Source organism: Ornithorhynchus anatinus, chromosome 5, assembly GCF_004115215.2.
Source record: "Ornithorhynchus anatinus isolate Pmale09 chromosome 5, mOrnAna1.pri.v4, whole genome shotgun sequence".
Taxonomy (NCBI): Eukaryota; Metazoa; Chordata; class Mammalia; order Monotremata; family Ornithorhynchidae; genus Ornithorhynchus; species Ornithorhynchus anatinus.
Window position 1 is genome coordinate 3,429,710 of NC_041732.1, and position 21,955 is coordinate 3,451,664.

Below are 21,955 nucleotides of genomic sequence, written 5' to 3' on the forward strand. Positions count from 1 at the left end.
GGAGTCAGAGCCACCTGGGTTCTAATTCCAGCCATCCCCCACCTCGGACAGGTCACTTCCCTTCTCTGGACTTCAGTTCCCTCATCTATAAAATGGGGATGAAGGCGGGGAGCCCCGTGTGGGACTTAAGCCGGATCCAACCCGATTAGCTTCTGCGTATCCCAGTGCTTATGTTCGGTGCCTGGCACGTAGCGCCTAACAAATACCCTTAAAAAAATGAGAAGGGGGGGGAAGAGTGGGGTGGGGAAAGAGGAGGATGGTGGGGGAGAAGTGCGGGGTGTGGGGGGAACAGAGGAAGGAAAGAGGGAGGGAAGAAGAGTGGGAAAGGGCTTGGAGGGAAGAAGAGTGAGATTGGGCTCGGAGGGAAGAAGAGTGGGAAAGGGCTTGGAGGGAAGAAGAGTGGGAAAGGGCTTGGAGGGAAGAAGAGTGGGAAAGGGCTTGGAGGGAAGAAGAGTGGGAAAGGGCTTGGCGAGAAGAGGAGTGGGAAAGGGTTTGGAGGGAAGAAGAGTGGGAAAGGGCTTGGAGGGTTGAGCTCTAAGGAGAAAGCCCAGTGGTGGGGTCAGGGGCAGGGGTCCCGGGGTCGGGCGGGGTCGGGGGGCACGAACAGGATGGGCGCCTGGGCCCTGCAGCGGTGGTAGGGGGAGACGGTCCCATCGGGTGGGCCGGACGCCTTGCAGGCCCGGGACAAGTTCTGGAACAGAGACACCTGCACCTGGACGAGCACCTCGCGGCCCTGTGGGTAGCACGGCAGTGGCTGCTGGAGAGGGCCGGGCAGGCCACCCCGGACCTTGCCCACCGCCCCCCAGGCTCTGCCCCAGCCCAGGCCCCTCCCTGGTCCTCCCCAAACCCCTTGCCGGGCTCCCAAGTGCCCCCGCTCCCCGACCTGTCCGTCGGTCGCACACTGCAGCTCGTTCTCCTCACCCAGGACCGGCTTCAACGCCGCTTGCAGGGAGTCCAACTGGGATGAGGAGCAGTGGTTGTGGGGAATCAGACCCCATCAGGTGCAGCTGCCTCAGTCTCCCCCCCCCCCCCCCCGCTAAGGGACAGGTCCTATATTTATATAAATATAGATAGGTATATTTATTTATATGAATACCATCTCTCCCTCGAGACTGGAAACGTGCCCATCTAATCCGTTGTATTCTACTCTCCCAAGCGCTTAGTACAGTTCTCTGCATAAAGCAAGCACTCGATGGAAAGGCAGTGTGGCCCAGTGGATAAAGCCGGGGTGTTGGAGTCAGCAGTCATGGGTTCTAATCTCAGTTCCACCATTTGTTTGCAGTGAGAGCTTGGGCGAGTCACTTTACTTATCTGTGCCTCAGTCAACTCATCTGTAAAATGGGGATTAAGACTGGGAGCCCCATAAGAGATATGGACGGGGTCCAACCTAATTAGCCTGTTTCTACCCCAGAGCTTACTACAGGGCCCAGCACATGGGAAGCGCTTTAACAGATTTCATAAAACAGAAAAAAAAATTCCATTTTTGATAGCAGGGACATACCTGGTAGCTGTGGCTGCAGGTAGGAACGATACCTGCTCTCTGAAAGGCTCTGAGGGAGGAGAAAAACCTAGCTCATTTACATTCTACTTTTTCCTCCTTTCTGATGGTTAGTTTACCCCTGTTAAATTCTAAGCTCTGTGAGGGCAAGGATCATGTCTACTACTTCTCGTGTACTCTCCCAAGTGTTTAGTACAGTGCTGTGCACACAGGAGGTGTTCAGTTGATTGGAGGAGATGGAAGGAACGCTCATTCTCTTCCCCAAACCCAAAGTGAGCCCCCGCCCCCCTCCTAACCTCTGACTTCTCTGCTTCCTAGAGAAGCAATGTGGCTTAGTGGATAGATCACGGGCCCAGAAGACAGAAGGACCTGGGTTCTAATCCTAACTCTGTCACTTGTCTGCTGTCTGACCTTGGCCAAGTTACTTCACTCTCTGTATCTCAGTTCCCTCATCTGTAATCTGGGGATTAAAGCTGTGAGCCCCATGTGGGACAAAGACTGAGTCCAACCTGATTTGCTTGTATCCGCCCTGGCGATTATTACCCTGCCTGGAACACAGTAAGCGCTTAACAAATACCACTCTCATTATTTGATTATTAATTCCACGGCTCCCTCGCATCCTCCCCAGACCCTTCGAAGGCTCTCCACCCAGGTTCCCCAACCCCTCACCTGTCTATGTTGAAGACCTCCCTCAGTTTGAGCGCTGCCCCGAAGAACTTGCTGGGGGAGCTGAGGGTCTCCAGGCAGGCAGCGCACGTGCCATGTTTCCACCACTCCTCCTGCCTGGAGGAGCAAGGTGTATTGGGGGGACCGTTTCAGTTAATTCATCTGACCCCCAAGACCCAGGCAGGGAGCTTGTCAACCAAGGGCCAGAGAGAGGAAGCTCTGAAACCCCGTTTTATGGCTTGTTATTTATTTGCATAGTCACAATCCTCACGTTAGTTGCTTTCAGTGGGCGTTTTTTTTTCTCTCAATGAGGAAGCTGGGTTTTGCCCCATCGGAGGTAAAAGGGAGCTGAAACTACAGCAGGAAGGATGAGGGTTAGACTCTAGGACAGGTGACTGGGGAATTGGCAGCTGAAGATGCTGAGATGTCTATCCCCCTTTCCTCTTTTCCCACTCCCTTCTGCGTCACCCCGACTTACTCCCTTTGCTCTCTCCCCCCACCACTAATGTCCATATCTGTCATTTATTTATTCATATTAATATCTGCCTCCCCCTCTAGACTGTAGGTTCACTGCGGGAAGGGAAGGTACCAGTTTATTGTTGTATTGTACTCTCCCAAGCACTTAGTACAGTGCTCTGCACATGGTAGGTGCTCAGTAAATATGACTGATCGAAGGAATGACTGACTGACTGAATGAATATCTTCTGCGGAGGTCTCTGTCTGAGCAGGTTGGGGGGCCAAAGGCAGGGGGATAGATGGGAAGACCCTTCTTACCAAAAGTGGATGTTGCTGAGATTGAGGAACGTCGGCCAGTGCTGGTCCAGGAGGGGGGACAGATCCTGGAAAAGGGGGGAAGGAAGAGGTGGATTGAATCCCCACCTCCAGTTACAGCCCCGAAACTCCCCTGGACCTCCCCATCGGATCACCTCCTCTAGGAGACCCTATGAGATTCAGCCAGGATCTAATAATAACGATGGTACTTGTTAAAGAGCTCCTGATGAGCACTAGGTTAGACAGAAAATAATCAGATCGGGTACACTTCCTATCCCACAGGGGTCTCGCAGTCATTCATTCGGTTGTATTTATTGAGCACTTACTTTGTGCAAATCACTGTACTAAGTGCTTGGGAGAGTACGGTCTAGAGAAGTCGCAGTCTGACTTGCTCCCTTTATCCAGCCCCACAGTGCTTGTGTACATATCTGTGATTGATCGATTTATAGTAATCTATTCAATTGTATTTATTGAGCGCTTCCTGTGTGCAGAGCACTGTACTAAGCGCTTGGGAGAGTACCGTACAATAATAGACACATTCCCTGCCCTTTATATTTATGTCTGTCTCCCCTCCTCTAAACTGAAAGCTCAGTGTGGGCAGGGTATGTGTCTTGTATATTGTTACATTGTACTTACAAAAGTCCTTAGTAATACAAATAATATTGTTGGCATTTGTTAAGTGCTTAGTATGTGCCAAGCACTGTTCTAAGCACTGGGAGGATACAAGGTGATCAGGTTGTCCCACGTAAGTCTCACAGTTTTAACCCCCATTTGACAGATGAGGTAACTGAGGCACCGAGAAGTGAAGTGACTTGCCGAAAGTCACAAAGCTGACAAGCGGTGGAGCCGGGATTAGAACCCATGACCTACGGGTCTCAAGCCCATGCTCTTTCCACTGAGCCACACTGCTTCTCTACAGTGCTCTGCACACAGTAAATGCTACTGAATAAAAAGAACAGGGCTTAAATCCCCACTTGACAGATGAGGCTTCGAGAAGCTAAGTGTCTCGCTCTGGTCACACAGCAGGCAGAGTCAGGATTAGAACCCCGGTCCCCTGACTTCCCAGACCCGGGTTCTTTCCACCAGGCCGCGCTGCTTCTCTGCCCCTTCGCTTCGGGCAGCGCCCAGGCCTCACCCCCAGGTCGGAGCGGAAGAGTCTCCAGCAGCCACAGCAGTTCTGCACTTTGTTGGGCCTGGGGAGGAGGCAGTGGAGCAGAGGCGAGGGGTCAGAGGCTGGACAGGGAGCAGTGGGAAGACCGAGGGTGGAGAGGCAGACCAGGATGCCCACCTCCTGCCCCCCTACATTGCTCCAGCCCCCCCCCAAGGCCCCCCATCCGCCTCACCAGAGTCCATGGATAGTCCACGAATTCGAGCCGGGAGGCAGGACACATTGAAACTTCTGCTGCAGAGCCTGGGGAGGGGAGAGGAGGGATGAGAGGGAAGAAGACCCCCCCACAGAAAAAGGGGGTGAAGCCAGAGGGTCGCCTCCTCCTCTTCCCCCAGTCCCGCTGCCCTGCCCAGCCCTGACAAGGTGGTGGAGGCAAAGCTGAGGGACTGTAAGCTCCTTGAGGACAGGAATCTTGGTACCTTCCAAGCGTTTAGTACAGTCTCTGTACGCATTAAGTGCACAATAAGTACCACTGATTGCTTTAGACCCTGGGTGGGGACGAACGAGGGGGGCCCAAAGTCTTTGGAGTCTCAGGGGTGTTTCAGGGAATGGGGGAAGGTCAGGGGGCTCACCACACAGAAGGATCCCGGCCACATCTGGACGAATCGGATACATTTCCAGGGGCAGGGGCTGCGTGGAGAGGGGAAGGGGACAGGTGGGACAGAAAAAGCACCCCATCCTCCGACCCACCCCCACACCAGCTCCTGCCCTTGGGCTCCCCGACCACGAATAGCCCCACTTCCTCTGTCAGGGGCAGGGCTAATATTGCAATCAATCAATCATCGATCAATTGCATTTATTGAGCGTTTACTCCGTGCAGAGCACTCTTCTGAGCACTTGGGAGAGTTCAGTAGAACAGAGTTAGTGGGCACGTTTCCCGCCCACAACGAGCTTACAGTCTAGAGGCTGATACAGACATTAATATAAATGAATTAATTACGGATACGGACGTAAGTGCTATGGGGCTGAGGGAGGGGTGAATAAGGACGCAAATCCAAGTATAGACCCTGTAGACTGTAAGTTCCTTGTAGGCGGGGATGACATCGACCAACTTCATTGTGCTGTACTTTCTCAGACACAGTACATTGCTGTGCACACGGTAAGTGCTCAAGAAATGCCATTGATTAGAGGGAGAAACTGAGGCCGAGGGGGAAGCATCTCCCCTTCCCCAACCACCACCGGAGCTGGAGCTGTGGCGGTACCCAGGCCTCTTGCATCCCAGCCTGCGACTCTGCCATCCCTGTTGGCTGGCAGAGGGGGCAGAGGAAGAGCTGACAGGGATGACTGCAGGAGAGAATAATAATAATGATTATGGTACTTGTTAAGTGCTTACTATGTGTGCCAAGCACTGTTCTAAGCGCTGGGGTAGACTCGAGTTAGGTTGGACGCGGTCCCTGTCCCACATAGGGCTCACACTCTTAATCCCCATTTTACAGAGGAGGTAACTGAGGCCCAGAGAAGTGAAATGACTTGCCCAGGTCACACAACAGATGCGTGTCGGAGCGGGGATTAAAACCCATGATCTTCTGACTCCCAGGCCCGAGCTCTGTCCACTAAGTCACGCTGCTTCTCCAGGCCTTCTCCCTGCCAGTGCCTACCTGGGTGAATGCGGAATCCGGGAGCAAGCGGGAGGCAGGAAGAGTCCACTGAGGCTGAAGAGGAGCAGGGTCCCGTGCGTGAACATTGGGCTGGAGAAGAGGGGAGTAAGGGGATACAGAAACCTCTTCTTCCAGCTCCCCAGTCAGCCTTTCCTCTGATTCGGAGCTACAGGCAGCAGATCTGAGATGCAGGGCAGGGTCCCCAGCTGGGGGACACACAGGTGGCAGGGGACAGGGTGGGGGTCGGTTTCATTTCCCATTCTTGGGTGGGGATGAGTGAGAGTGGGGTGGAGCCAGCGAAGAGCTGCAGGGGAGGCTGGGAGCACCATGAGAGACGGGGACTGTGTCCAACCTAATTTTTTCTCTTTTTTTAATGGTATTTAATAATAATGTTGGTATTTGTTAAGCGCTTACTATGGGCAGAGCACTGTTCTAAGCGCTGGGGGAGATACAGGGTAATCAGGTTGTCCCACGTGAGGCTCACAGTCTTAATCCCCATTTTACAGATGAGGTAACTGAGGCACAGAGAAGTGACTTGCCCACAGTCACACAGCTGACAAGTTCCAGAGCTGGGATTCGAACCCAGGTCCTCCGACTCCCAAGCCCGTGCTCTTTCCACTGAGCCACGCTGCTTCGTTAAGCACTTCTTATGTGACAGACACTGTTCTAAACGCTGGGGTAGGCACAAGTTAATTAGGCCAGACAGTCTTCCCAGACTAAGCCCCACTACTCCTCGTCTCCCACTCCCTTCTGGGTCACCCTGGCTTGCTCCCTTTGTTCTTCCCTCCCCTCCCGCAGCCCCACAGCACATATGTATATATCTGTAATTTTATTTATTTTTATTGATGTCTGTCTCCTCCCGCTAGACTCTGAGTTTGTTGCGGGCAGGGAATGGCACTATTTATTGTTGCGTTGCACTTTCCCAAGATTTTAGTACAGTGCTCTGCACACAGTAAGCGCTTAATAAATACAATTGAACGAATGAATGAATGGGGCTCATAGGAGGGAGAAGAGGTTTTAATCCCCATTTTACAATTGAGGCAACTGAGGCACAGAGAAGTGAAGTGATTTGCCCGAGGTCACCCAGCAAGCAATTGGCCTGGCAGAGTTGGGATTAGAACCCAGATCCTCTGCTTCCCAGGCCCGTGCTCTTGTATCTACTTGTATCTACCCCAGTGTTTAGAACAGTGTTAGACACATAATATGAGAAAGAGAGAGAGAGGAGCCTCTGGAGCTGCGGGAGGGTTAATTTCCTCTTGTCTTTCATTCATTCATAAATTCAATAGTATTTATTGAATGCTTACTGTGTGCAAAGCATTGTACAAAGAGTTTGGGAGCGTACACTATAACAATAGACACGTTCCCTGCCCACTTCTAGTTCACAGCCTAGAGCAGGAGGTGAACATTAATATAAATAAATACATACATAAATAGCAGATAGGTACATAAGTGCCTGGGGGCTGGGAGGGGGGAATGAATGAAGGGAGCCGACGGAGAAGGGAGTGAGAGAAGAGGAAAGGGGGTCTTAGGGAAGGTTTTTTGGAGGAAATGGGCCTTCAGTAAGGCTTTGACCTGGAAGAGGGGGAGAGAAATTGTCTGATATGAGGAGGGAGGGCATGCCAGGCCAGAGGCAAGATGTGGGCGAGAGGTCGGTGGTGAGGTAGACGGGAGGGAGGAAGAGTGAGAAGGTTGGCATTAGAGGAGCGAAGTTTGAGGCCTGGGTGGGAGCAGGAGAGGCAAGCGGATCGACTGCTTTAAAGCCAATGGCGAGGAGTTTCTGTTTGATGCCCAGGTGGATGGGCAACCACTGGAGGTTCTTGAAGATGGGAAAATATGGTCGGAACGTTTTCGTAGGAAAATGATCCGGGCAGCAGAGTGGACTGGAGTGGAGAAAGGCAAAAGCCACGAAGGCTGATACAGGAATCAAGGCGGGATAGCACACGTGCTTGGAGTAATGTGGTAGTCTCAGATCCAGGCTCCGCTCCCTTTCCCCCGCACAGCCCTCTAGGGCCCCTGCTCTATCCCCTGGCATTATAATAATAATTATCATTATGGGATTTGTTAAGCGCCTACTATGTGCCAGGCACTGTGGCAGTCCACTATGGGGCTCACGGTCTCAATTCCCATTTTACGGATGAGGTCACTGAGGCACAGAGAAGTGAAGTCACTTGCCTCAAGTCACACAGCAGACGAGTGGCTGAGGCTTAGTGGAAAGAGCCCGGGTTTGGGAGTCAGAGGTCGTGAGTTCTAATCCCAGCTCCGCCACTTATCAGCTATATGATTTTGGGCAAATCACTTTGCTCCTCTGTGCCTCAGTGACCTCATCTGTAAAGTGGGGATGAAGACTTGTGAGCCCCACATGGGACAACCTGATGACTTTGTATCTACCCCAGCGCTTAGAACAGTGCTCGGCACATAATAAGCGCTTAACAGATGCCATCATCATCATTACAAGCAATCCACTTTGGGGCTCATTACAAGCAATCCACTCTGGGGCTCCTAGTCTCAACCCCCATTTTACAGATGGGATAACTGGGGCACAGAGAATAATAATAATAATAATGTTGGTATTTGTTAAGCGCTTACTATGTGCCGAGCACTGTTCTAAGCGCTGGGGTAGATACAGGGTAATCAAGTTGTCCCACGCGAGGCTCACAGTTAATCCCCATTTTCCCGGATGAGGGAACTGAGGCACAGAGAAGTTAAGTGACTTGCCCACAGTCACACAGCTGACAAGTGGCAGAGTCAGCATTCGAACTCATGACCTCTGACTCCCAAGCCCGTGCTCTTTCCACTGAGCCACGCTGCTTCTCGCTTAGAAGTGAAGTGACCTGGCTAAAGTCAGACAGTGGACGAGTGGCTGAGGAGGGATACACTTACTATGTGCCAAGCACCGTTCTAAGCGCTGGGGAGGATACAAGGTGAGCAGGTTGTCAAACGTGGGGCTCCCCGTCTTCATCCCCATTTTCCATATGAGGGAACTGAAGTCCAGAGAAGTGAAGTGACTTGCCCCAGGTCACCCAGCTGACAAGTGGCTGAAGGCGGATTTGAACCCATGACCATGGCTCAGTGGAAAGAGCACGGGCTTTGGAGTCAGAGGTCATGGGTTCGAATCCCGGCTCTGCCACTTGTCAGCTGGGTGACTGTGGGCAAGTCACTTCACTTCTCTGTGCCTCAGTGACCTCATCTGTAAAATGGGGATTAAGACTGTGAGCCCCACGTGGGACAATCTGATTCCCCTGTGTCTACCCCAGCGCTTAGAACAGTGCTCTGCACATAGTAAGTGCTTAACAAATACCAACATTATTATTATTATTATTACCAAAACCGTGATCTATCGACTAAGCCATGGTACTTCTCGCTGGGGCCCGGGCCCGTCAGGCCCAAGCCCCGCCCCCATTGGAACACAGGCCCCGCCCATTTATCTAAGCCCCACCCATTTGGGCACCAAGCACCGCCCAATGGTACCAAGACCACGCCCATTTGGCACATGCCCCGCCCATCGGGGACTCAAACCACGCCCCTTGGTCTAGGCCCCGCCCCTCCCCCAGCTCCGTCCCCCATCCCAGCGTGGCTCAGTGGCAAGAGCCCGGGCTTGGGAGTCAGAGGTCATGGGTTCTAATCCCCCTTCAACCGCTAGTCAGCTGGGTGACTGTGGGCAAGTCACTTCACTTCTCTGGGCCTCAGTTCCCTCCTCTGGAAAATGGGGATAATAATAATAACGTTGGCATTTGTGAAGTGCTTCCTATGTGCCAAGCACTGTTCTAAGCGCTGGGGGAGATACAAGGTCATCAGGTTGTCCCAGGGAGGGCTCAGAGTCTTCATCCCCATTTTACAGATGAGGGAACTGAGGCACAGAAAAGTGAAGTGACTTGCCCACGGTCACGCAGCTGACAAGTGGCAGAACGGGGATTAGAACCCATGACCTCTGACTCCCAAGCGCAGGCTCTTTCCACTAAGCCACGCTGCTTCTCAAGGAAGACCGGGAGCCTCACGCGGGACAACCTGATGACCCTGGATCTGTGCCTCAGTGACCTCATCTGTCAAATGGGGGTGAAGACTGTGAGCCTCACGTGGGACCACCTGATGACCCCGGATCTCCCCTAGCGCTTAGAGGAGTGCTCGGCACCTAGTAAGCACTTAATACCGACATCATTATTACTATCGTATCCTCCCCAGCGCTTAGCACATAGTAAGCGTTTAACAAATGCCAAAATTATTATTATAATTATCTCGTGAGGCCCAAGCCTCGCCCCCCGCCCCGCCCCCCGTCCCATGGGCCCAAGCTCCGCCTCCTGGAACCCAGCCCCCGCCCCCTCGGCGCCTCGCAGCCCCCGGGTCACGCGTCGTGTCCTTGGGCGGAGCCGCCACCGGACAGGGAGAGGACACGGGCGGACATGAGGGGCCTAATGGTGAGGGAGCCCCCCCGGCCTCCGCCCCGCTCCCCGGCTCCGGCCCACCCACAGCCCCGGGCCCTGCCGGACCCTGCAACGGAACAAACCGCCAAACTTTGCCCCCTCCCACCCTCAGCGCCCTTTAGTTTCACTTCCCTCCCCCAGGGACAGGTGCTCCTCCTCCGCGCTGTCCCCCTGAAACGGGGAAGTGACACCCCGGGGCCGGGGGCAGGGGGCCGGGAAGGAGAAGGGGGTGGGGGGGTTGGCGTCGAGGACGAATTGGGGAGGTGGGAGAAGCCACATTGGGGAGGGGAAGCCAAGGGGGGCTAGAGAAAGGGTTTGGGGGTGGGGTGGGAGAGGGCTTGTGGGGAGCGACCCTCTCCTCGCCCCCAAAGTCCCCCTTTACCCCCCCCCCCAGATCTCCCGCTCTGGAGCCCTGCTTCGGGCCTTCAGCTCCAGCGCCCGACGCTCCATCGAGAACCGCGTCCCTGAGAAGCAGAAACTCTTCCAGGTGAACGTCGGGCGGGACCGGAGCCCCTCGCCCTCATCCCCTTCCCGCCGCGGGGGTGGACAGAACCGGGGACCTGTCCAGCGGCATCTGATCTCCTCGGGTCTCACCCCCTGCTTAGGCCTGGGCCCGAGAGCGGGACCCTGGAGTCCTGGCTCCCCGTTTGCGGGGTGGGGACCGTCGTCCTTGGCAGCGGCTGCATCGCCAGAGGAGGGGGGCCGGGTCGGGGGGTTCTATTAGGACCACCCCGGTCCCCCAACAAGCGGACGACCTAACCCGCGCCGTCGTTCCTCTTCCAGCAAGACAACGGCCTCCCCGTGCACTTGAAGGGGGGGACCCGTGATGCCCTGCTCTATCGCCTGACCATGTTGCTCTCCGTGGGGGGTAAGTGACCTCACCCCCAAGGGGGCACCTTGGGGGGGCATCGTGTTAGGTTCTGGCGAGGAGAGAGGGAAGCGGGGAAAATGGAGGGGGTGGCTGGGGTGGGGGAAGAAAGGAAGATCCAGGGGAGTCTGGAAAAGGGGTCCTCAACTCTTCACTCACTTCACCTCACTTTCCTCCTCCTCCTCCTCCTCTCCTCCACAGGCACCTGCTACTCCCTGTACTGCCTGGCCTGGGCCTCCTACCCTCACAAGAAGGAGTGATGCTGGCCAGACGTGCCCTGAACTGCCAGACCTCTGCCCCCAGGTCTGAGCCCTGAAGGGAAGGGTGTGAGTAGGGCTGAGGTCTTCCTTCCTGGACCTGGGGGAGAGGATGTTGCCAATAAACCCCCAGTGGGGGGCAAAGATGTATATGTGTGTACACTGGTTCTTCAACCCCCTACTCCTTCGGAGCTTCGGTTTCCTCCACCACAATTCCTGTACACAAACACAACTTTATTGCTGTGCCTCCGACACAGAGTGGGAGGGGCAGAAGGGAAACCTCTCTCAGCCTGCCCAGCCCTCCCCGTCCCCTAACCCGGGGTAGAGTGGAGGACCAGGGGCTTCATCCTCTCCCCTCCCTGTCCCATTGCTGGATAGCTTCCTTTCTCTCTTCCCCGGAAAGACACCATCCCAACTTGGGTCCCCTCTCGCCCCGGACGGGGTCGGGAGAGGAGCCCGGGCCCAGTTCCAGAGGAGGTCTCAGGCGTTCTTGAGGATCTTTTTGGCTCGCGTGTTAGCCTCTCGGATCCGTTCCTCATTGACGGTCACCTGGGGAGGGTGGGACGGGCCGTCATTGCCATCTCCCCTCACCCTCCTCCCAACCAGATCTGGAAAGGAGAGGGCCGGGCCCCCTCCCTGCCCCTCAAGCCTAGGCAGTCTCCCCCCCGACCCCCGCTTCCCTCCACCGGGCCCCTCCGCCTCTGCTCCCCGTGGAGCAGGGGGAAGGGGTGGCGGCCCCCCGCTCCCTCACCTTCTCCATGATCTTGTCCACTTGCGTGTTCTGGATGTCGATCTCGTTGCTGACGTCCAGGGCCATGCTCCGCAGGTTCCCCAGGACGCTGCCCACCTGCACCAGATTCTCCTCCATCTCGTCCTCCCGCGCGTCCTGCGTCACCCTGGGGCCCCGACCGGTCAGTGGGCCGGAATGAGCCCCCGTCCCAGCCAGCTGGGGTCCTGGAACCGCCCCCGTCCCTGGAGTCCTTGCCGGACGGGGGCTGGAGTGGGAGGGGGGGACTGGGGCTCCGGCTCGGGAGCCCTGGGGCGTGGGGGGAGGGGGGGGTCAGTGAGTTTGGTGCCCCAGTCCGGAGGAGCCCTCGGTGCCTGTGCTGTGGGGGAGACTGGACTCAGGGAAAACCAAAGGCCGCAGGCCGGGAGTCCCAAGGTGGTCATTGGAGTGGGGGAGGGGGAGCCTGCTCACCGATGGATGTAGCCGCCACTCATGACCATCTGCTCTCGCTCGTCTGCCACGCGGGAGGAGGGCTGCCCGGCTACGACCCCGCCTGGCCCCGGTCCCCACACGGCCTGGTACGCCTTGCTCACCTTCAACCTGTGGAATGGTCGGGTGGGGGTGGGGAGTTGCCTTGGGTCGGGGGTTCATATGGGAGCTGAGGCCCGAGGGGGTGGGGTGTCCAGGAGTAGGGAATTGGGGCGGGGTGGGGGACTCCGAGGCTGTGCTTGTTGGTCTCAGACACGGCCCGATACCCTTATACGCCACGGATACCCTCTACCCCTTTCCTTTCTTCTCTGGAACAGGGCAGGTGAAGTGTAAACTTTAGACAGGGCCGGGAGAAGAGGGGACTGCTGCAAGCGGGGGCAGGGAGAGGCAGGGGTGCTTACTGAGGGCGGGGTGGGGGGGCGAACTATAGACAGGGCCCGGAAGAGGTGGACGGGGGCTGCAAACACGGACAGGGAGAGGCAGGGGTGCCTACTGCAGGCAGGGGCAAGCACAGAGCCCACAGCACTTGGCCATGTCCGTCAGGTTCTTCTCAGCCTCCTTCATGTCCTGGGTGATCTGGTCCAGTCCCTCATCGATCCGGTCCAGCTGCTCTGGGGACCGAGGGGACGAGGGTCAGGAGAACTCCCTAAATCCCTGACGGTCTAGACTCCTGTCCAGGGAAGCCACCCCCTCAGCAATAATAATAATTACGGCATTTGCAAAGCACCTACTAGGGGCCGAGCCCTGTACATCGCTGGGGAAGATGTGAGATAATTACTATGGTGTTTAAGTGCTTACTATGTGCCAGGTACTGTACTAAACACTGGGGTGGTCACAAGCAGATCGGGATGGATACAGTCCCCTGTCCCACTTGAGGTTCACAGTCTCCATCCCCATTTTCCAGATGAGGCCCAGAGAATAATAATATTGGTATTTGTTAAGCGCTTACTATGTGCAGAGCACTGTTCTAAGCACTGGGGGAGATACAGGGTAATCAGGTTGTCCCACGTGAGGCTCACAGTTAATCCCCATTTTACAGATGAGGTAACTGAGGCCCAGAGAAGTTAAGTGACTCGCCCACAGTCACACAGCTGACAAGTGGCAGAGCCGGGAGTCGAACCCATGACCTCTGACTCCGAAGCCCAGGCTCTTTCCACTGAGCCATGCTGCTTCTCTGCTTAGAACAGGGCTTGGCATAGAATAAGGGCATAACAAATATAATTATCATTATTATTATTATTATTATTAGCTCTGCTCTGACATCACCAGTGAGGGGGTCGGGTGGGGGGGGTTGTTGGTCTCTCTTCCTTACCTCCCTGCTCGTCCAACATAACCAGCGTCCGGATCCCGGCATCCTTGCTCTGGGGAGACCAGAGGGGTGGTGGAAGTGAGTCAGTCGTATTTATTGAGCGCTTACTGCGTGCGGAGCACTGTACGAAACGGGAGAGTGTAGTACAACACATTCCCTGCCCACAAGGAGCTTACAGTCTAGAGGGCGAGAGAGATATTAATATAAATAAGTAAATTAAGGCAGGGCCTATGAGGGTCTGGCCACCCCCCACCCCCACCCCTTTGCTCCGTCGTCCCCCCGCACCCCAACCTGCCCGCTCTTTACCTCCTCTACCAACTGCAGCATCCGCCGGGTGCTCTCCAGGGACTGAGGTTGGAAGGGAAGAGACACAATAATAATACGTATGGTTTTGTTAAGTGCTTACTATGTGTCAGACACTGTAATAAGCGCCGGCATCTGATACCTCCCCCAGCCATCCCCACGGCCATGTAGCTTGTGGGGAGCGTGAGGTGGCCGGAGGGGAGGAGTGTGGCCTCCCCTCCGTGGAGTGGTGGACCAGAAGGAGGAGCTTGAGTCTACAGGGAGGGTGGAGGGGAGAGGAAAATGGTCCCTGTTGCTGGCCTCTCCCTGACCCAGGATGCCAGGGTCTCTCTGGGGGTTGGGGCTGGACTGGGCTGGGATGCCTGGGTCCCCAGTGTGGACTGGGCTCACCCCACACCCACCTCGTCGGTGACTTGGTTGACCCTCCGCTGGATCTCCTGGAACTCCGGGTCGGCCGCCATCCCGGCCACTCCTGCCGGCGTCTCTCCCTGCTCCCTGAATGGCACAACCAGACCCCTAGGTGGGTGAACCAGCTGAATAAATGCAGCTGGCTGTCCCTCCGTCCCCCAGTGCTCCCAGTACTCTGCCCTTCTACTTCCCAAAGCTCTCAAACTTTGCCCTTCTACCATCCAGTGTCCCTGCCCCTTTCCCCCTCTAGTGCTCCTAGCCTGACTTTCCTACCCCCAGTGCCCACCCGTCCCTCACTCCGGTGCTCCCAGTCTCTGCCCCTCTACCCCCAGTGCTCCTGCCCCCTCACTTCCAGTCCCCCTGCCCTCATTCTCTGGGGGGCCTGCGGCTCTGTGCCCTAGCTGCCCTTCTCTGATCCCCAGATGCCAACCTGGATCTCAATCGCCTGGAACAGCACCGGCCAGTCCTTCTCCTTCTTCTGCCCCTGAAGCCGGCGGGAATGGAAAGTTGAGTGGCGGCGAGGGGGAGGGCGTGGGGGTGGGTGGGAGGGTCTGACGCCGGGAAGTAGGACGCCTGGGTCCCCTCCTCATTCCCTCCCCTAACACGGCTCTCCCGAGAGCCGGAGTTATTCTGGTCCCTCTGGGGGCGGGACCCCTTGGATCTCCCAGGCACCCCCCGGTCTCCCCCTGTCTCCCCTCCACCCGGTCCCATCTCCGCCCCCCGCCCCTGGCTCCCCGAGCCCGTCATTAGCTCCCTGGGTGATGCCGAGCCCCTGCGGGGAAACGGCAGCTGTGGGGAGGGAGATGTCAGCAGGCAGAGAGATGGGCCACCCCCGGGGGAGGACAGTCAGGAGGTGGATCGGGGTGGGGGGGGCTCTCCCCCCAGTAGCTGTAACTCTGGGCTCCCCTCTTGGTTGCCTGGACTCCCCTCTTGGTTGCCTGGGCCGGAGGCCTGGAGGTCAGAGCGCCAGGGGTCCAGCCCTGGCGTATCCTCTCCCTGCTGCTGTTGGGGGGCCCCCCGGTTTCCCCCCTCCCATGAAAGGTGGAGGAAGGGGTCCTGGGCCTTGAGGGACCCCTCCTCACTGCTAAATCCCTGGGTCCTCCAGCCCCAACTGCCTTCCCAATCACACTCCCTTTCCTGCCCTCCACCCCGTCTTTTTCCCTACCTCCTGCGGTTCCCCTGCTTCTGACCCCAACCTCTGACCGACCCCCAACTCTCTCGAAACTCCGCTCCCTCACCCCGATCCCCCAGCATCCCCCTCCTCACCTTCTTCGGTACCTGTCTTTCGCTCTTTCAGCCTCAGCTCCTTTGAGCCTCCTCTCCCCAGGGGGTGTGTAGCGGGTGAGGGTTGGGGGGGGTGGAGGGGCTGTGCCCTCTGTCCATTGGCTGCCCCGCTTGTGTTGGGGCGGGATCAGACCCCCGAGGGGCCCTTACACCCCCCCCCCAGGGGGAGGTACTGTTGCTGGGGTTGATGCTCTAGCCATTGGTGAGATGCGGAGGAGCTGGGAGGATGGAACTGGTCCAGCCCCCTGAGGGTCACCCTGGCAACCAGGCCCCACCTTGGCAACCAGGGCTGCTGCCCTGGCAACAGGCCAGAGGAGGGGCTACCCCAGTAACAGGTTCCCAGCTCCCCCCAGCCCCCCCCCCCCGCTGATTGGTTGTGGTGTTGTGGGGGGGGCAGGTGGCACTCTCAGGAAGGGCTGGGTGGGGACCCCCCTCCCGTCTAAGTTGTCCTTTGAAGATTCCCTGGGAAAGTTTGCGGTTAAAAAGGCAGTGACTAAACAGGAGACCAGGTGGAAGAGAAGGGGCAAGGGCGGCGAGGAGATAGAGGGGGGAGCTGGTGTTCCCCTTCCTCCATTAGGAGGTGGAGGCTGGGGTATTACCCGTTCCCCCCACCCCCAACACCTCAGGAATCATCCCTTGGACTTTGAACCTCTCATTCATCAACCATCATTCATTCCTAGTAATGAGTGAACATGAATATTCACGAGCACCCACAGAGACCATCAGAAGCCAGTGCTCCCTCTCCTTCCCCTCCTGCTTCCTGGGATTGTGGCCCTGCTGGGGCCGGGAGAGGAGAGGGAGGGGGTGATCAGGGCCCAGGCCCAGCCCGGCAACCCCTCTGCCCACGCTTTCTCTTTGCACCTACTTGCCCGGGGCCTCATCTCCACTAGAGCGGAGAAGAGGGGAAAGACCCCCAACCCCTGGACCGTGGCGTCCCCCTATCTAAGCCACTCGTGTTCCCTGTCCTTACTCTGGCTCCTCTCCAGAGGCAGCTGCTTCTGGCTGGGGAGAGGTTAAGAGCTGAGGGGGATGGGTCGGGAAAGGGGTGTGAGGGTCAGCAGGAGAGCGACACAACCAGCAGCTGGAAAACATGTTTATTTTCTGCCCTGGCAGCTGCCACCAGGCGGACCAAGCAGCTCCAGGGGAGGGTCAACCCACAGTCGGCAAGGCCCGGGAGAGGGAGAAGGGGGATCGTCAGGGACTGAGGAGGCTGGAGAGGGCGAGGCCTGGCCTGCGGTCACCCACTTGGGTGTGGCACGTTACAGGGGGTCCGCTCTGAGGCATGTTTTGGCATGGGGAGGTCTGCAAAAGCGTGAAGGGGGAGTGTTGGGGTGTCTGGGTGTGGAGCTGGAGCGGGCCTGTCACTGTCGGAGCGAGAGGTTGGCGGGGGTGCTCAGAGGAGGAGAGGGGGACGATGCTTAGAAAACGGGGGGGGGGGTGCTTAGAGTTGGGAAGGAGGCAGGACTCAGAGATGGGAAGGGGGGCGGTCCTCACTGGCATGTGCAGGTTCGCAGGGCTGTGGGGGTGAGGAAGGGAAGGGGAGGCCGGGCTGTTACTTGAAAAATCCAAACAAACAAGGAACCGGCGAAAAACAAGTCTCAGAGAGTGGGAAGCCTGGCGGGCAGGGAGAGGAGGAGGAGGAGGGCACGTCCCAGAGGGGGTTGGAGTCCAGGCTGGATGGTGGAGGTGGTGGGGGAGGAGGGGGTCCCCTCAATCAGCAGCTCTGACACCATCTGGTGGGGGCGGCGGGAGGGGGGTGGGGCAGACCCCACGCTGGCCAGCCCCACAGCAGCCTCACGAGTACATGGTCAGCTGCAGCCACTGAAGAGGGACAGAAGAAGGGGATCGGGCTCAGAGTGCGGTGGCTGGGGGGTGCTCCCCTACCTTAAGCCCTTCCTGCCCCCCACCCCCACTCACCACAGCAAAGGGAGAGCTAGGGACAGATAACGAGAAGCAGCATGGCTTCGTGGATAGAGCACGGGCCTGCGAGTCAGAAGGACCTGGGTTCGAGTCCCAGCCCTGCCACTCGTCTGCTGTGTGACCCTGGGCAAGTCACTTGACTTCTCTGGGCCTCAGTTACCTCATTTGGAAAATGGGGATACGAGTGGGACCGCCCGCCGCCATGTGGCCCAGGGACTGTGTCCCTCCTGAACTTATATCTATCCCAGCGCTTAGAACAGTGCTTGGCACATAGGAAGCACTTAACAGGTACCATAATTACTATTACTATAAACGATAATAGTAAATTAGTCCTGTCTGTCCGCATCCCCCAATAGTTTGTAAGCCCCTTGAGGGCAGCGAGCCCGTCTTACTTCTGCCGAACTCTCCCGAGCGCTTAGTACAGTGCTCTGCACACAGCAGGCGCTCCAATGCCTTTGACGGTCACAACGAGGACAAGAGCTGCTGGACCCCGGTCGTTCAGTGAGCCGATCAGAGGCTAAACCCGAGTCCAGGGGACCCTCCCGGCTAGAGGGGGCGGCGGGGTCCCTTGCCTACCTCCTGGATGTTCACTCGGATTTGACCATCCCCATCCTTGTCCAGAGACTTGAAGGCACCTGCGGGAAAGGGGACGACGTGAGGGGCCGGTGGAGAGAATCTCAGTGTTTTTAATCGCATCCCTCCCACCCCAATAGAGCAATAGTTAAGCCCTTTCCTGATGCCTCAGGAGCCAGAGGGATCCCCGGGAGATGAGGGGAGCCGTCCTGGCTGGAGAAAGGGGAAGGAGGGAAGGAAGGAGGAATTGATGTCTCTGAGGGATGAGGAAGATGTGCTCTTTGTGGGGGGGGGGGTCTCCCTTCCCAGGCCCCCCCGAGGAGGCCCCTTCGGGAGAGGTCCGGGCCGTCCAGACTCACGGAACATGGCGTCCAGGCGCACGAGGCAGCTGATGAAGTTGTCGAAGTCCATGTTTCCGTCCTCGTCCGAGTAGCGTCGGATGATCATCTGGTACAGCTGCTCGTTGAGGCGGAAGCCTGTGGGGCCGGGGGGCGGGTAGGCGAGGGATCCGCTCAGGGGATCCGCTCCGGGAGTCCATCCCGTCCCACTCTTCCAGGGACCACCCGTGATTCTCCCCTGCTGCCTTTTCCCAAGGGGACACGTAGCGGGGTGCACGGACTAACCCAGTCTGGGGGGCAGGGAGGGGATGGGGCGCGTACACACACAAACACACGCATTCCTGGGTCACCTCCTCCTTTCCCACCTGCAGCCTCGAAGGCACCCGGGAGCTCACTGCTTCCGATGGTCCCAGATCGATCCGCGTCAAACTGTTTGTAGATGCACTGGGGGCGGAGGAGCGGGGTGGTGAGACTCCCCGCCTCATCTCTGCCCTCCCCTCCTCCAGCCCTTTGAATAAGACCGAAGGGCAGCCCAGATCGGGGGCCGGGGGGCGCGGGAGTTGGGGCAAACCTTACCTGCCATTTTTTGATGTTGTTCCACAGATACTTGAATTCTTCAAACCCAAGCTTCCCGGTTGTGTCGCTCTGAGGGCAAAGAGTTAAGAAAAAACGGGCGCAGGGAATTTCTGGGAAGGCTAATGAGTAGGTAAACGAAGCCCAGTCCCGACCTGGGGCCCGGATCCTGGTTGGAGACTGGTAGAAGAGGAAAGAGGACAGAGATCCGGCCCCCTGCAGCCCGCCGCCCCCCTCCCCGCAGGCCCCTGGCTCCGGGATACATCCATGACGGCGACCATGCTGCGGCAGGTATCGATCCCAAAGCCATCCGTCTTCAGGTCAGGGTCTGTGGGGAAGGGAAGGGGGAGGGACGGATAAGAGGATCAGTGAGAGTCCTGGGGGTGGGTGGGCCACCCCCAAGCCGGGTTCCGTAGGGTCACGAGTGGGGGGCAAGGAGGGGGTCGGCCGGGAGGTCAGGAATCAGGCCTCCGGACACGGCCTCACCCGCGGGATGGGATTCCCAGTGGTGACCCCGGAACCCCCTGGGATCTCTGGGCAGGGGGGACCCCTCCACCCCCTTCGTCACACCCCAGACCCCCAGTCCTGCCCTCTCCCCATCGGGCCCAGGGGCCACTCACGCCGGGTCACCACTTTGTTGAGAATATTCATCAGCTCTGAGGCGCTCACCTCCAGGTCCTGGGGGAGAGATTGTTGGGAGGCACGGAGGCTCGCCCGGCCTCCCCACCTCCCTGTGGACCGACTCTGGATGGATCCATATCAAGGGAGGGGCGAGAGCTAGCGGGGGCGGGAGGGAAGAGCGTGGCCGGCAAAGGCCACCAGGCAAGGCCTGTGGGCCAGTGGTGGCAAGCCAGAGAAGCAGTGTGGCTTAGTGGATAGAGTTCAGGCCTGGGAGCCAGAGGGACCTGGGCTCTAATCCTGACTTGTCTGCTGTGTGACCCTGGGCAAGTCACCTTCACTTCTCTGGGCCTCAGTTCCCTCATCTGTAGAGTGGGGATTGAGACCGCGAGCCCCATGTGGGACAGGGACGGTGTCCAACACGATCAGCCTCTATTCATCCCAGGGCTCAGCACAGTGCCCGGCACAGAGTAAATGCTTCACAAATGCCATTCAAAAACAGAACAAAGAATCCAGAAAGCGAAAGCTGCCCGTGCCCAGGCGGCTCACCTCTCCGGCCAACTGGGTGAACAGTCTCCGGAACTGCCGCACTTCCTCGCTCTCGTTGGCCTCGATGTTGGAGTAGTGGGAGCGGGGGGGCTGGGGGCGGGAGACGGGGGGTGTCACGTCGCCTCTCGCCGGGCTCGGCCGCCCCCGCCCACCCCGAGTCGGGAGCCGGGGTCCCTTCCCCACCCCGCCGCTCCCCCCGCTCTCGGGACCGGCTTGGGGGACCGGGGGGCTGGGCGCCGGGGTCTGGGGGTGGGGCCGGGGGGCCGCGGAGGGCACTTACAGGGGGTTCGGGGTTGTACTGAGCCGCAGCTTCGCTGGAAGGAAGAGTCGGGGAGAAAAAGAGGGAGCGTTATCCCCGGGGGTGGGGCAAGAGCCGGGGGAGAGGGGAACATTCATTCATTCACTCCTACGTAGTGAGCGCTTACTGCGTGCGGAGCACTGTACGAAGCGCTTGGCAGGGGCAATACAGCGGTAAAGAGAGACAATCCCCGCCCACAGCGGGCTGGCGGTCTGGAGGGGGCGAGGGGGACATCAAAACAGGTCAACATCAGTGTAAATAAATGGATTATAGCTAGTTAATCTGTAGATAAGTGCTGCGGGGAGGCGGAAGGCCTCTTGGAGGAGGTGAGGCTTCGGGAGGGCTTTGAAAGGGGGCGTAGGGGAGGGATAGTTGGGCGGATTGGAGGAGGGAGGGCGTGGCCGGGGCCGGTTCGGTCCTTTGGCCGCTCCACCCCACGAACGGCCCGTTTCCAGCCCGGGGCCCAGGAGCAGGAAGCAGGTCTCACGGCAGGCAAGAGCAGCGGGCCGGTCCCTCCCCGCCCCCTCCGCCCAACGGCTGTGGCTTGGGTTCGAATCCCGCCCGGGGGCTTAACCCCTCCCCGCCGCTGTCAGAGTCCAGAGACGGCTCAGCCCCCTCCTCACCTGATGGCGCTGATGACCCCGCCGAGGATGCCCATGGCCCCTCCGGAGCCCCCTCCTGCGGCCCGGCCGCCCCCGCCGCTCAGGAAGCCTCCGATGACGTTGCCGATGTTGCCGCCCAGGCCCCCCGAGCCGCCCCCTCCCCCGAAACCGGGGAAGCCCCCGCCCCCGCCCCCCTTGCCGCCCCCCAGGAACGAGTTGACCAGGAACATGCTGCAGCCGCCGGGGCCCTGCAAGGGAGGGGCGGGACAGGGGACACAACGGGAGGGGGGGGGGAGATCGGACGGGGCTCAGCGCTTAGGACAGCGCTTGGCACCTCGTCAGCGCTTAGCAAATGCCAGCATCATCATCATTAGTATCATTACTATTATTATTATTATCATCATGATGATGATGATGTTATCATCATCATGATGATGATGACTCCTCGTAGGGGCCCAGGCCCAGACCCGGAAGCAGCCCCCCGGCCCGGCCTCCCCAAGCCCCTCGCCCCCCATCTCGGGAAGGTGGGTGGGGGGGGTCCAAGCCCCAGGCGCCCCCTGATTTGGGGGGGGGGCTCCGACCCCACCTGGGGGGGGAAAAAGGGGGGGGTGGTCTCCCCGGGAGAGATCTCACCCTACGATCTCTGTGTGTCTCGGCTGCGGGCTGGGCGGCTGTGTCCACCGGGGGGAGGGGACACCGGGGGGGAGGGGACACCGGGGG

The 21,955-nt window shown here is 58.3% G+C and overlaps 4 protein-coding genes across 5 annotated transcripts; 1 reads left to right on the forward strand and 3 right to left on the reverse strand.

Annotated features, from left to right (window-relative positions):
• Positions 1-389: 389 nt before the first annotated feature.
• On the reverse strand, positions 390-5,958 carry LOC114812241 (ribonuclease T2-like). The gene is made up of 9 exons (XM_029066314.2): positions 5,702-5,958; positions 4,676-4,733; positions 4,279-4,346; positions 4,071-4,128; positions 2,939-3,003; positions 2,168-2,281; positions 1,502-1,550; positions 884-958; positions 390-733 (listed from the first exon to the last, which is right to left on the reverse strand). Exons 1-9 carry the CDS (start codon positions 5,785-5,787, stop codon positions 560-562), a joined length of 747 nt encoding a protein of 248 aa, XP_028922147.1. The 5' UTR covers positions 5,788-5,958; the 3' UTR covers positions 390-559.
• A 4,048-nt stretch (positions 5,959-10,006) lies between these two features.
• LOC114811991 (cytochrome c oxidase subunit 7A1, mitochondrial) lies at positions 10,007-11,394 on the forward strand. The gene is made up of 4 exons (XM_029064376.1): positions 10,007-10,113; positions 10,514-10,606; positions 10,903-10,987; positions 11,189-11,394. The coding sequence occupies exons 1-4, from the start codon at positions 10,099-10,101 to the stop codon at positions 11,245-11,247; spliced, it is 252 nt and encodes an 83-aa protein (XP_028920209.1). The 5' UTR covers positions 10,007-10,098; the 3' UTR covers positions 11,248-11,394.
• A 67-nt stretch (positions 11,395-11,461) lies between these two features.
• On the reverse strand, positions 11,462-15,999 carry LOC100076473 (synaptosomal-associated protein 25-like). Of its 2 annotated transcripts, XM_029064374.2 has the most exons (9): positions 15,747-15,999; positions 14,911-14,964; positions 14,474-14,567; positions 14,076-14,117; positions 13,773-13,821; positions 12,954-13,071; positions 12,443-12,571; positions 11,996-12,140; positions 11,462-11,793 (listed from the first exon to the last, which is right to left on the reverse strand). In XM_029064374.2, the coding sequence occupies exons 3-9, from the start codon at positions 14,531-14,533 to the stop codon at positions 11,725-11,727; spliced, it is 612 nt and encodes a 203-aa protein (XP_028920207.1). In that variant the 5' UTR covers positions 14,534-14,567; positions 14,911-14,964; positions 15,747-15,999; the 3' UTR covers positions 11,462-11,724. The 2 variants fall into 2 exon arrangements, with proteins under 2 accessions (XP_028920207.1, XP_028920208.1); XM_029064375.2 differs by lacking the exon at positions 14,911-14,964.
• An 842-nt stretch (positions 16,000-16,841) lies between these two features.
• Positions 16,842-21,936, reverse strand: CAPNS1 (calpain small subunit 1). Its single transcript, XM_029066743.2, has 11 exons — positions 21,869-21,936; positions 21,257-21,483; positions 20,616-20,649; positions 20,336-20,425; positions 19,789-19,846; positions 19,432-19,496; positions 19,172-19,240; positions 18,961-19,039; positions 18,617-18,733; positions 18,261-18,319; positions 16,842-17,585 (listed from the first exon to the last, which is right to left on the reverse strand). Exons 2-11 carry the CDS (start codon positions 21,463-21,465, stop codon positions 17,559-17,561), a joined length of 807 nt encoding a protein of 268 aa, XP_028922576.1. The 5' UTR covers positions 21,466-21,483; positions 21,869-21,936; the 3' UTR covers positions 16,842-17,558.
• Positions 21,937-21,955: the final 19 nt, after the last annotated feature.

What these genes read in the sequence shown, in the direction of transcription:
- LOC114812241 (XM_029066314.2), bottom strand. Translation starts at nt 5,787, where the DNA reads ATGTTCACGCACGGGACCCTGCTCCTCTTCAGCCTCAGTGGACTCTTC. An exon ending in TCTTCCGCTCCGACCTGGGG is followed by an intron (nt 3,004 to 4,070) that starts GTGAGGCCTGGG and finishes CCCCTTTTCCAG; the next exon opens with GATCTGTCCCCCCTCCTGGA. An exon ending in AGTGTGCGACCGACGGACAG is followed by an intron (nt 734 to 883) that starts GTCGGGGAGCGG and finishes TGCTACCCACAG; the next exon opens with GGCCGCGAGGTGCTCGTCCA.
- LOC114811991 (XM_029064376.1), top strand. An exon ending in AGAAGCAGAAACTCTTCCAG is followed by an intron (nt 10,607 to 10,902) that starts GTGAACGTCGGG and finishes TTCCTCTTCCAG; the next exon opens with CAAGACAACGGCCTCCCCGT. An exon ending in CATGTTGCTCTCCGTGGGGG is followed by an intron (nt 10,988 to 11,188) that starts GTAAGTGACCTC and finishes TCTCCTCCACAG; the next exon opens with GCACCTGCTACTCCCTGTAC.
- LOC100076473 (XM_029064375.2), bottom strand. Translation starts at nt 14,533, where the DNA reads ATGGCGGCCGACCCGGAGTTCCAGGAGATCCAGCGGAGGGTCAACCAA. An exon ending in TGCTGCAGTTGGTAGAGGAG is followed by an intron (nt 13,822 to 14,075) that starts GTAAAGAGCGGG and finishes TGGTCTCCCCAG; the next exon opens with AGCAAGGATGCCGGGATCCG. An exon ending in TGTGCTTGCCCCTGCCTGCA is followed by an intron (nt 12,572 to 12,953) that starts GTAGGCACCCCT and finishes ACCATTCCACAG; the next exon opens with GTTGAAGGTGAGCAAGGCGT.
- CAPNS1 (XM_029066743.2), bottom strand. Translation starts at nt 21,465, where the DNA reads ATGTTCCTGGTCAACTCGTTCCTGGGGGGCGGCAAGGGGGGCGGGGGC. An exon ending in AGTACAACCCCGAACCCCCT is followed by an intron (nt 20,426 to 20,615) that starts GTAAGTGCCCTC and finishes TCCCGCCCCCAG; the next exon opens with CCCCCCCGCTCCCACTACTC. An exon ending in GCGCCTGGACGCCATGTTCC is followed by an intron (nt 18,320 to 18,616) that starts GTGAGTCTGGAC and finishes CCTTTCCCGCAG; the next exon opens with GTGCCTTCAAGTCTCTGGAC.